The sequence below is a fragment of the Azolla caroliniana genome, unplaced genomic scaffold (genome assembly GCF_043228905.1).
Source record: "Azolla caroliniana isolate FFs.n. ecotype wild unplaced genomic scaffold, voAzoCaro1.0.p SCAF_16, whole genome shotgun sequence".
NCBI lineage: Eukaryota > Viridiplantae > Streptophyta > Polypodiopsida > Salviniales > Salviniaceae > Azolla > Azolla caroliniana.
The window spans coordinates 11,093,883-11,107,345 of NW_028230451.1; the positions used below are offsets into that span (position 1 = coordinate 11,093,883).

Genomic DNA, 13,463 nt, shown 5'->3' on the forward strand with positions numbered 1-13,463 from the left:
TAAATGAGTATAACTAACACGAAGCATTTTGTATTGTTCTTTTGTTTGGAGCATCTTCAATTAACAATTTGCAAAGTGCCAAGTAACAATTGTTTGGGAGATCAGGTACGAAGCGACGACGGTCCGAGTAAGCCTTTAACCGGTTTGGCCTTGTTCAAACCAAACCTATTAAGCCTTAACGGGTTTGTAAGTTTTCAAACTTGAACCAAACCGGTTAAGGCTTAGCCAATTAAGCGTAAACCAAACGGGTTTGGGAAGTTCAAGCTTCACCCGAGCCAAACTGAACTGCCAGACCATTTAAAACGGTTTAAGAGCTCAGTTTAGACTTGAGCCGAGCCCTTGCTGACTTCTAGAATCAGGTAAAGAGTTTGAACTTTAAAAGTGTTTTGGATGGAATTAAGGTTGAGAGAATTAATTGATGACGGAATGGTCTTATTGATTTTATTAAATTAACTAAATTTGAACAACCTTTTGATATTTTAAAGAAAACAATGTCTTCTATTCTTCTTTAGTGTTTGATATTTTTAGTCTTCTGTATTTGATCATCGTGTGACAGATTTTCGTAACGCATAGAAGCATCCATAGCCTAGTAAAAATAGGATATACAAGAGGTGGAGATACAGGTACCGAGTTTGGGAGACATGGAAGATGGAGCATGCAGATTGTTGGTTTTGATGTCCAGGAGAATATAGAATGGAACACAATTCTTTTGCTGTAGAGGTTGATGTACTACTGTTAGATGGCAAAGACACGTTGACGGTCAGCTGGTTTGTGACAACTTCAAGGCATCATATTGATGGTCGGTTTCTAATGTTCAACTACAAAATATGCTACAGATGATGTAGCCTTTGGAGTTCTATCAGATGATCTGGTGTCATCAGGTGACTATAATCGAGTGCTTCTTTTTGGCTTGTCGTTATGGAGAAGTGGCAACTCACAGGATGGGTAAAGATTGTTTGGATCTCCCAAAAATCCCATTCACATCATATATATTTTTTATTGCCTTCATTTTCTCCCAAATCTTATTTGATGTGTCGTGTTAGCTGACCCATTTTCCTTGTTTAACGTTGCCAAGTAAAGTAACTCCAGGTCCTTTTGTCTTCCCAAGCGGTTTGGTCGTTGCATCCAACGACCAAGAGTTCGTAATGTCTGAATTTAAATAAATATTCTAGATATTGTTTGGTTTTTGTTAGACAATGTAACAAAAGTTTGTGGGTATTTTCTTAGGATTACTTAAAAGCATGTGTGAAGAACGGCCTATCCAACTTAGCAGCACGTGACATACATGGTATGTATGGTGAATCACGAGAGAATTCTATATAATTATTAATAATAATAAAAACTTCTAGATTATTCCTGAATGTGATAATGGCCGAGTTTGCTTTAATTTTATTTATATAATATGTATGGCTCTCAAAAAAATCCCCAGGTAGAGAGAAGTGCGCTGCGGATGTTAGTGATATTACACTGATGTGTACAAAAGAAGTAAGAGGATGATGAGAGAGGTTAAGAATGGGAGGGAAAAGGTTAAAGTGCATTGATAGACTTGTATGTAGCTGCAGCCACCATATTACATATTATGTGATGATGGTGGGTGGGTGTGTATATATGTATTGGACTACGATTGGCGCATATCCTACCCAAACATATATATATATATATATATATATATCATTAATTAGTCGGGCGGTAAAAGGAAAGTAAGGCTTCCATTTCCATTTAATTAGTTAGTCACCGGGTAGTGTCTGGCAGTTGGAAAAATTATTGATGTGGATGGATGTCGTGGACGACGACGACGACGATTGTTGTTAGAGCAGTTTGCAGTACAAGAAGAAGAAGAAGAAGTATCATCATGAATCCGTAGTCATGTGGATTCATGGATCCCCCGTCATCTCTAGTTCTCTCTGTCGGTGAGAGTAGTGAGTGGGGTGTGGGTGTGTGAGAGTAGTGAGTGGGTGGAAGAAGAGGAGGGACCAACTCCTGACGGTGGAATCCATGGCCCCACTGTTGACGACGCAATGCCTGGTAGACGCAACCTTGAGACACAGGCTGCGCACCGGCCCACCATGGCCTTCCAGCACCGCCATACACGCCATGTACTGGCCATCGCCATCGCCATCGCCATCGCCTTCCCTTTTCCACACACGAATGGTCTTGTCCGCGGATCCACTACAAACCAAGGGTCCAGCCGCCGCCAAGCACAACACCGCCTGCCTGTGCCCTCTCAGTTCCGCCCACTTCCGCCACCTAACGCCAACACCAAGGTTTGCTGCATTCCTACCAATACTCTGATGATTGGTAGCTGGCCCGGCTAATCCAGGCGGCCGCCACACATTGATCTTGCAATCCGACCCGGCTGTGTACACCATGCTTCCATCGCCGCTCATCACCATCGCATTCACTGCCGCATTGTGGGCGTCGTCTATCCTCCACATCAGCACTCTACGTTCCCCAATCTTCTTCCACCCCTTTATCGTCTTGTCTGCCGATGCTGTGTACAGAATCTCGTTCTCCATGCCTATCATCATATCGTTCACGGCATCTTCGTGGGCTTTGATTGATTGTATACACTTCATCTTCGAGAGCTTCCACACCTTCACCGTCCTGTCCCACGAGCCCGAATACAAGAGGCTCCCGTCCGGCTCCACCACTAAGCTCGTGATGGTATCCACGTGCTGAATCCATAGACGGCTGTAATGGCGCCTGAACTGCACGTAATTCTTCTCACTTGCAATGGAGTTGATGAGGAAATCCTTAGCAGAGGGCAATGTTCCCAAGAGTTTATAACTATAACTGCTGGAGCCCGGCTTGGATGAGATTCGTCTCATTATATTATAAGGTTTCGCAGAAACGGTGGAATCAACGGCTCCCATAGGGCGCCGCCACACACGTATTTGGTGGTCGAGGTGGGCGGTGAAGACGAAATGTAAGGAAACCAGGAGGGCAGAGACGTGTGCGGAGCCGACCCCAAAGCGATGGTGAACCTCCGAAAGTGAGGAGTGGGAAGAGACGGAGATGTGAGGGGAAGAGGAGGAGGCAGAGAAGAGCAGGTCGCCGAAGAGGAAAAGAGAAGAAGGGTTATGGCGGCCGCCAGGGAAGAGGGAGGAGGAGGAGGAGGAGGAGTAAGCGGAAGAAGAGGCGAGGAGGGGAACGTTGAGAGAGAAAGGGGAGGCAGGAGAGGTGATGGTGTACAGAGATGAATGTGCAGGGGAGACGACGAGGACAGGACTCATATGACTACTACTACTAGTAGTTGTAGTAGTAGTAGTAGTAGGAATAGGAGTAGGAGTAGGAGAGGAGGCAGGCGGAGGAGGAGGTGGCGGCGCTGGTTCTCCTCCTCCTCTTCCTCCTCCGGCTCTTAGTAAGGACCGTAATGATGTAGCCGAGTGCTTATGATGGGGAGCGGCGGTGGGAGAAGAGGTGGTGGTGCTATTAACTTTGTGTTGCTGCTGCTGCTGCTGCTGCTGCTGCTGCTGCTGGATGTGGGTGGGAAGGGCCGTGGGGACGCTCTTCAGATGTGTATGGCCCTGTAAGACAGTGGCAGGAGAAGGAAAGGAGGTATCAAAATGATCATCATCATCATCATCATCATCATCATCATCATCATCATCATCATAATCATGCGATTGATATAGCGAAGACCCGGGGGCGATGGCGGATTCGGCACCACCACCACTGTCTGTTACCTTGCCGCCGCCAGGATTTATGATTTGTTGGTGAGGCCGTAAGAAACAATTCCACAAGGGGCTATACATATGGAGAGAGAGAGAGAGAGAGAGAGAGAGAGAGGGAGGAGACGGATCGGTAGAGGGAGGCCAACGCGTTCGATAAATTAACAAGTTGCAGGCATATGAATGATTTATTTATATCTAGATATAAATTGGATTCAAGAGATATATGTACTGTGTACATATATATATACATATATGTTTGTGGAGAGAGAGAGAGAGTTGTGTGTGTATGTGTGTATGTATATGTATGTATGTATTTATGTTCACACTGTACTAAAACGTGTGCTTCAGCTTTGTGGACGCTGTTACATGCTGACACGGTCAGGCCAGTCCGTCTTCTGTATGAATGGATGGATGTATCATCGTTTTTTCAAGCCTTCCACACTACTAATACTACACTACCACTACATACGTACCAAACTACGTTTCGTTTTGTTGCTACAAAAGTCCACCTTTCATTCACACGCAGAAAGTGAGAATTTGTGCTCCTTCAGCTTCACAAGCAAGGTATGGTGTCCCGGGAAAGTGACCTAGAGGTGGAGAATCGAGATTATCTAGCGTCTTTTCTTCTCTTTCTAGCCTCACAAATAGGCAGTTTTGTTGAAGGATGCCTGAATGTGCCAATCAATATCTTGTTATGCCACATTCTATGTGTTTACCATTTACGCTTTTTAGTTCACTTTGTAGAGCATTCTTGTGTATATTAAAATAACAACATGACAATGCTACAAAACCATGATCTTCCGACCATAATGTCAATCTTATAGCAACTAAAACCCTCGAGTAGTAAAAACGTTTCAACATATCGTAGTTGCAAAAAGTATTGAATCAATGTTCCATTTAGGATTACATATGTGTGCCAGTCCATAGAGCCCATTAAATTAAAGCCTATTTCTAATTCTCAAATTATGGCATAGACCCCAACACCTGAGTAATCAAGCTTTGCCTTGTACGATGTTGGATGAGACAAAACACAATTATCCTAGTTAAGGATGCTAAAAGTTATGGCATAACCACCTAAATGTCTTTAGCAACCAAGCATATAACGAAACTATGCATGACATTATCCAGATTCACTATCTAGAAAAAGACACTTGTCCCATTATAAATGTATCGGTATTTTAAAGCCACCTCAAACTTCATTCCTAGAAGAGAGAGAGAGAGAGTAAGTGTTGAATTATAACCAATTCTGAACCATTAGATGGTTCTGCACATTCACTACAGCCATCATGAGGCTCTATTCCTCGTTTTACTATGGTAGATATAAACCGTTTCCATAAAATAACATATTATCTCCTTCTGATTCCTGATATCAAGAGTTCCTACACAATCTCTCATTCACTCCCTCCCCCCGGGGCCCCCATGATTGTAACTAATCTCCTCTATATGTTGAAAAGATCCCTCCCTCTCTTCTCTTTCCTAATCCTATCCTCTAGTTATCTTCACCTTTTATGTGATTTGTCCTAGTATTCAATTAATTTGTCCTCATATTCAATGATTGGAGCCAATCAATCGAAGGACAAAAGCATTTGACTATGGATAGCATAAAACCATTGGGATACGAAACTTAATGGACTACATCATTTGAGAATATTCAATGCCTCTTACTATTTCACCAGGTATCGGGACAATTTGCAGTTATCACTTTTCACCTCCAAGGTTCTAATATTCAAAACAACCCCAAGAATCACATAAAACCCCCATATTGGATTCTTACAAGCGTGGCTCCAAAAGGAATCTTTTTTTCTCCTTGTATGACAATACATACATTAATGTGGCTTCCACCAATACATATGTATATGTTTATGTGGGGATGAGGTAAAGGGACCAATAAAACAAGGTGAAAATGGTAAATACCCTAAACCCTTTTAATATTAACTTGTGCATCTCATCATGAATTTCTGATGATGAGAGAAGAGAGAATAATTAACAATGTAAATATGATTACTTGTCGAGGGGTGGTTTCACAAGAAACAAAAAGAACAAATAAATACATGATCCAGATTGTTAATACGAAGGGATATTAGGGCTTGTTTATTATTTTCAATCCATGTTATAGTTTTTGTCGAGATTTTAGAGTACTTTCATCACGTTTTTGTATTACAATTTTGAAATCATATATATTTGGCCTATTTGTTTGCAAAACAAACCAATTATTACTAGGGTTAGTAGTTAACCACTTGCAACTTTGCATCATAATGAAGTTTGAGATGAAAATCGTGTCTACAAAAATCTGGCAAGGATAAAATCTGAATTTCGAAATTTAGAGCTAGAGACATGTAGGGACAAACAAGAAGTTTATAAAATGCATTTTGTTGATTTGTTGTAATGTTTATATTGCACAAATATAATTGGCCTAGGTAGATGTTCTACAACCATGAATTTAGAACAAAGACCTTAACAATATTATATATTTGCGGTAAAGGAATGAAAATAAAGCTTTTTAAATAAAAGAAACACCAAAACTCAAGAATAAAATCAATCCATTGTTTTCTCTAGCAAGTAAAGAAGGAAATTAACAACGTCAAAAGGACTACCCATAGTAAGCAACTCTGCCCTTTTGAATCTTAATGAAGAAGGGTTTTTAAGGAGAAATGTGTGAAGCAAATTCGCCCACGACCAAAAAATGAGATAAAAGGAAAGCTTAAGATTTTTTCCATTATCAATCCAATATATGTTAACAATTTGATCGTACACCATGTTCCACAATTAAGATAAAAGGAAAGCTTAAGATTTTTTCCATTATCAATCCAATATATGTTAACAATTTGATCGTACACCATGTTCCACAATTAAGATAAAAGGAAACCTTAAGATTTTTTCCATTATCAATCCAATATATGTTAACAATTTGATCGTACACCATGTTCCACAATTAAGATAAAAGGAAACCTTAAGATTTTTTCCATTATCAATCCAATATATGTTAACAATTTGATCGTACACCATGTTCCACAATTAAGATAAAAGGAAACCTTAAGATTTTTTCCATTATCAATCCAATATATGTTAACAATTTGATCGTACACCATGTTCCACAATTAATGGTTGAAAAACATTTTATTATCATCCAAAAGGCAATGCTAAAACTTGCATGAGAAAAAGAAATGAAAGTGATTATACTTCCTTTGAGGCAAAACAAGCACCAATCCAATTCATGTTTCCAAAGATGGAGTGGAAAAAGGAAACATGAATTTTATGCATTATAAACACTTGTGTTGAAAGGGCTAGGCTAGCTAGCTAGGGGTTCAACGTAAGCCACCTGCCATGAAATGGAGTATTATCTGGACTCAATGTCTCGCCCCATTTTTCATTATACCAATGTATACCAATGGTTGTTGGTGTTCATCCAGTCCCCATCAAGAGAAAATAGAAAATGGAAAATGCTTGAAAGAAAAACTTTGCCACATGTCCAATTCATCCTATGAAGATAGAAGAAACATCAAAAAGACTTTCATTAAATAACCAATTTTGTTGATGACATCTACTATTTCCCCATCAAGAGAGCAAAAATAGTTTTAAATAGGATAAAGAAATACTTTGCTTACCTGGTTTTGATTTGGGTCTTCAATAGGACAAATCCAGTTGCTTTCTTGTGATTGCAAACTTAAATCTTATTCAATGCTCGCCACCTAAAACAATATTTTCTTTCATGAAGCATGGAGCCATTTAGTACACCACCTACACTATACATATTTCAATTGCATTTCTCTACCACACCATTTGATCATGATTTAAGGTTTCCATAAAAAACACTCTCCGTATTTTGAGTATACACACTCCATTTTAGTGCAAACTATTATCATATATAAAGTACAATCTACACAATCTTAGAGGAGATTTTATGAAGATGCATGGTCATATGGCTATTAGAAAAGATAATATTTGGTTATTTAAGCCATGGCACAAAGGTATTCTTGCTATATGGGACATACGAAGCATGGGTGTATAGTTGGGAGTTGATTTGTGATTTGGCATACAGTTTTTAGTATGGTAAGGTACATAAACAAGACATTCTACATGCATTTAAATTTCCTTAATATGAAGGACATTATTCAAGTTCATAAAATCAAAGGTACTCAATATTGATGCCTTCTATGAATACCTTTGACTTTCAACTTTATTTTTGGTTATAAAGGGATTAATTTCTTTGATGGCAATGCATTATGTAAAGTTTGAATGGGTGCACGGATGGTGGCATTCAATGTAAAAAATTGCCATTATCTTGTTAGGTTGAGGTCCAAACAACTTTTTCGTGTGATGAATTGAAATCATCATCACTAAACTTTTAAATTCCTGGTTCCATATACGTATAGCTAACTAGGTAGAGCTTACTTTTTTCATAATGGTCTTCAAGGCAAAATGCAAACACCTTCAATCTTCAACCTTCCACTTTAACTTTTTCTTGTTTATGTGAACAATATGTATGTCAACTTGACTAGTTAATGAAATAGGAATACCTCCGTTGATTTTATATGCATCAAACTATGATAATCCAAGCAACTCATGTACATTTTTTCCAGTTACGTTAAGTTGGGCTACAAAGGTGAAGAGCTGGCGTACCTCTAATTTGTACATGTAATTGATAAATATTCATGATAATTCACAAACAAATTTAAATTGAAACTCAAGTGTCCTTACAATTCAAGGTTTGGAAAATGCACAATGAGGGCCCTTTACATGTATATAATGTGAAATAAAAAAGTTGTGGACAATTACTAAAGTGATAAAGAGAGTTTTCTTTTGGTTTACATGAAATGGACAAAATTGAGCTTTTAATCTTGTAATGGTGATGTTACCTAATAGTTTTTGTCATCCAAAAAATTGAAGAATTGGAGATGAAGAAGGAAAACACAAAAAAGTGAATATGTTGAAGTTAAACACTCATTGCAAAGCTTCAAATGGAGACTTGTTTATGTCGGCTTTAGACAAAGTCCATGAACCTTTTACAAGCTTGGTTAGAAAAGAAACCCATTCACTTTTTATGGTAGTTTCTCTCAACTCTATTACACTATCTATGAGTGCCTAAATGTTTTGGTACTTGTTACTGGGATCAATTAGTCACCATTATACTAAGTAATGTGTACTTCCAAGGTAAAGTTGGACATGTAAGAACATTCTAACATGCAATCAGTGAAAATTTGCATAAGATACCTTATTTTATGCCTCTCTTACTACGGCTAAATTTGGTTATCAATAGTTAGTCACTCCTATAGTTAAGTTCAATATTGTCTATATATTGACAAAGTTTTGCCTCCACACCAATATCATTGGCTAGGGGTTTAGATTGCCATATACACTATAGGTGACGAACTCGGAAAGAGCATTTGCCAATCGCTCTTAAGCCACTAGCCCCATGAACCCTAATCTCATGAAGCCTCATTCTCTCCTCACCACGACAACCTTACTTAAGAAGGTAACCTAAACCTTAGGTAAGCTAAAATGTAAGTATGGACATACATGAAAACACAAAATTACACCTAGTAATCTTAAACACACCACAATGGAGAACAGAAATCACTAACACGTATAGAAGTATGAAAATTAACTTTGTGATGCAAAATACCAACAAACTTGATCCAACACAGTGGAATCATTATTTTAGATTAACTTTATGAATCTTGGATTGTCCAACAAAATGGATCCTATTTTGGGCGAACTCACTTGTTTAACACTTCATGTAGTTGGCTAAGGACCTTAAAGACTATTGGGTGGTGCAAGGCTACTAGGATTATTAGGATGGCTAGATGGAATTAGAAAACCAAAATCAACTTTAGAACTTCATGAAATTGCCATTTAGGTCAATACAGGCAATTTATCTCTTTGTGTGCTTGACCACTACAATATAGACATAATATGGTTTGCTTAACATCAGTGATTTTCAACATCATCAATCAAAAGCCCTTGATGATAATGTCATTTGAATAGTAAATTATCATTTCATATCCCTCGACTAATGACCTTTGTTAATGATTTTGGATCTTCATGGAAAGTATGAAGTAAATCGTTCACATCATTACATAGCTCATGACACGATTAATCTATTAATGTGGTCTTAGAAGACGTTAATATATTTTTCTTTTCTTTCTTTCTCCCGACAGATATTAGATGTAAGTAGGAGAAAACATATTGTATAAGTTGGCACAAGACGATCTCCTTGTCTAACTCTTGCTTGGGTGAGTTATTTTCTAATAATAGCACAAACTCCACAATTCTCGTACTTATTAACAATGTTCATATCAACCCAACATGAGTACCATGAAATTAACAATATCTATTGGGACGCATTTGAATGATAAGGCTTAACTTGTTTACAAATCCTTGAAATTAAGATTGAGTACCATGAAACTTTCTAGAAGGCTATTATGGATAAAATTAATGAGAAGGAGAGAAAAATAGATTAAGCTTGTTAACCACATCGACCAACCTCATGCAAAGGAAATGACAGAAATGTAAAATACCATTGATGTCCCATTCTAGTCTTGTAGCTAATGGAAGCAATTTTCCGATTCATGAACTACGGTTTTGGGTCAACTCCTTTTGTGAAGGTCTCACAATTACATCCAAATGTTAACGAATGACTTAATATTTGATAAATGTATTTGGAAATAGTAAATAATTTACTTGATATAATAAATTTAGTAAAAGAAATCCAAAAACAATAACATAATAATCATTTGCATAATTAATGGTGATTTAATTAAGAAAACATTTCATGTCAATAGTACTCTAAATGTGTGGGATGTTGTTGAATATCAAGTTACTCACTATTGTGTTTTAGAAACCATGTGGGTGACATAACATTTAAATGTCTTTCCTTGATCTCATCTTATTGGTGCAAAACGGCTCCTTGAGACTCAACCATTTGTATTCACTATTAAAATAATTATGCACTATAACAACAAAAATAAATTAAAATTAACTACGATATGCCCTGTCAAAGTTAATATGCGAAAGCTTTGACAAGCTGGTTTATCTGGATAGCAAACAGAAAACAGAGAATGAAGGTTTAAGTGAAGCTTAAGAACAAAGAATACATGGGAGAGTCAGAGAGAGTAGAAATCATAAACTCAATTAAAAAATAATAACACTCCGTACATACAATGTGCTAAGTGAGCACTTATATACAAGTCCATAAAGGACTTACAGAAGTATTGACAAGTACTTCAATGCTCATATGAGCAACTGACACTCTGTACATACAATGTGCTAAGTGAGCACTTTTATACAAGTCCATAAAGGACTGACAAGTACTTCAATGCTCATACGAGCAACTGACACTCTGTACATACAATGTGCTAAGTGAGCACTTTTATACAAGTCCATAAAGGACTGACAGAAGTATTGACAAGTACTTCAATGCTCATATGAGCAACTGACACTCTGTACATACAATGTGCTAAGTGAGCACTTTTATACAAGTCCATAAAGGACTAACAAGTACTTCAATGCTCATACGAGCAACTGACACTCTGTACATACAATGTGCTAAGTGAGCACTTTTATACAAGTCCATAAAGGACTGACAGAAGTACTGACAAGTACTTCAATGCTCATACGAGCAACTGACACTGACTCCCAAAAATATGCCTATGTACTAGGCTAGATTCGTAGGCCTCTAACAGCCTACCGGTTACAATCTGATCTGGCTCTGGCTTGTTCAGCCGATCCAAATCCGGTTGAGCTTGTCCGCTCAACACTCCCCCCTCAAGCTCAACTCGAGGTCGGATCGCAGTGTCAGTGTCTATGGTAGCCAATTCTCTCCTCCGGTTCCACCTGGCTCGTGCTCCTCAACCTTCTCGGTCGGCTTGTCTGCTCATAAGGCCCTCCTTAGCTCCTTCGTTGTTGGCACACTTCGGCGTTTCTCGACCCGTCGGTTCCTCCGTGTCGGTGTCGACTTCTGCTGTCTTCTCGTTTGTTTGGCCTTCAGTTGATTTGGCTCCTCCGAATCGAACTATTCTTCAGAATCGACTGCCTCTGATTTGTTCCAGCTCTTGTCCGAATTGACTGTCTCCAACTCATCCTCAATTTTTAGACCTTTTACCACATTGGACCACGTTCGGGTCTTGGCCGTCTTCTTTCGGTGGGCTCTGTCCTTCTTGACTTTGCCGCCGTCGCCTCTTGTTTTGACTTCATCGGATGTGCCAACTTCTTTGGTCGGCTCGGCTTCCTTTTTCTTCTTCTTGTCTTCCCTTGCTTCCCCAACTCTTTGTCTGGTTCCATCACATGTTTTCCTAGTTTCCGTTCTGGTTTCCTCCTCCTTTCTCCCCCTCAACTGTGGCATGTCGAGATGCTTAAGACCAAGCATCTTCGAAAAATGCTGCAACTTGTCGGTTCCTAGGGCCTTGTTGAAGATGTCGACAACTTGCCGATCCGTCCGGACATACCGGACTTCACCACTGAGGACCCGCTTGTGCACGAAGTGATAATGCACTTCGATGTGCTTCATTCGAGCATGGAACACAAGGTTCTTGGCTACCTGCATGCTGCTCATGTTGTCGTAGTAGATCGAGATTGGAGTCGGGACTTCGATCTGGAGGTCTTGCAGCAACCGCCAAAGCCAGATGGCTTCACAAGTGGCAATGGTAGTGCCCCAATACTCAGCCTCAGTTCTCGAAAGAGCCACAGTCGGCTGCTTTTTGTTGCTCCACGCAACAGCCGCGCTATCTAGAGACAACATGAATCTGGAAGTGGACCGTCGATCTGACGCTTCTCCAGCCCATTCGGCATTCGTATAACCGACTGACTTTTTGGATATACCGTGCCGGTATAACAATCCTCGGTCCTTAGTGCAGCTGACATTCCTCAGTATTCGGTTCGCACATTGAAGGTGCTCCATAGTCGGCTTCTGCATGAATTGATTGATCGCTCCAACCAGATATCTAATGTCGGGTCGGGTGATCATCAAATATATAAGGCTTCCGACAATTGTTTGGAACCATTTCTCATCATAGGCCAGTCCAGAAACAGGACAAAGCTTTAGGTTCCGGGTCCAGGGGTGTGGAGACAGGTCGACAATCCGTCATGCCAAACTTGTACAACATATTCAACACATAATGTCACTGAGATAACAATATGTCGTTGGGGGTATGGATCACTTCGATCCCGGGGAAGTAATGAAGGTCTCCCAGGTCCTTGATTTCGAATGCATCTGACAGTTGGGACTTCACTCGGCCAATTTCAGCAAGTCTAGGTCCGGTGATGACTAGATCATCTACATATAACAGGATAGATACCAGACCGTCCGAACCTTTTCTGATGAACAACGAAGAGTCTGACTTGGAGGCCGCAAACCCCATCTTACGCAACAGTGCGTAATCTTCAAATTCCAAGCCCGAGGGGCTTGCTTTAGGCCATAAAGCAACTTCTTGAGTTGGCACACTGCCAACTTGTTCATCTCTGACCTGTTCTTCAAGGTTGCCTTGAAGAAATCCATTTTTCACGTGCATTTGGTGAAGATGCCACCCTCGTGCCGTAGCAACCGCTAGCACCACACGAACCATTGTCATCTTCGCTACCGGAGGAAAGGTCTCGTCATAGTCGATTCCGTGGGTTTGTGCGTATCCTTTGGCCACTAATCGAGCCTTGTACCAGTTGACCGAACTGTCAGCATTGTACTTTACTTTGTACACCCACTTGCAATCGATCGGTTTGCAATGTCGGTGAGTGTCAACTAGGTCCCAAGTGTCATTGGCATCAAGTGCCTGCATCTTTTCCTCCATAGCAGCACGC

General features: G+C 39.8%; 1 protein-coding gene across 2 annotated transcripts; it reads right to left on the bottom strand.

The window, feature by feature from the left end:
- Positions 1–305: 305 nt before the first annotated feature.
- Positions 306–3,910, bottom strand: LOC147853958 (uncharacterized). 2 transcript variants are annotated; one of them, XM_087332542.1, is made up of 2 exons: positions 3,687–3,909; positions 306–3,527 (listed from the first exon to the last, which is right to left on the bottom strand). In XM_087332542.1, the coding sequence occupies exons 1-2, from the start codon at positions 3,753–3,755 to the stop codon at positions 1,875–1,877; spliced, it is 1,722 nt and encodes a 573-aa protein (XP_087188668.1). In that variant the 5' UTR covers positions 3,756–3,909; the 3' UTR covers positions 306–1,874. The 2 variants fall into 2 exon arrangements, with proteins under 2 accessions (XP_087188668.1, XP_087188667.1); XM_087332541.1 differs by having other exon boundaries at positions 306–3,910.
- Between the last annotated feature and the right edge of the window lie 9,553 nt (positions 3,911–13,463).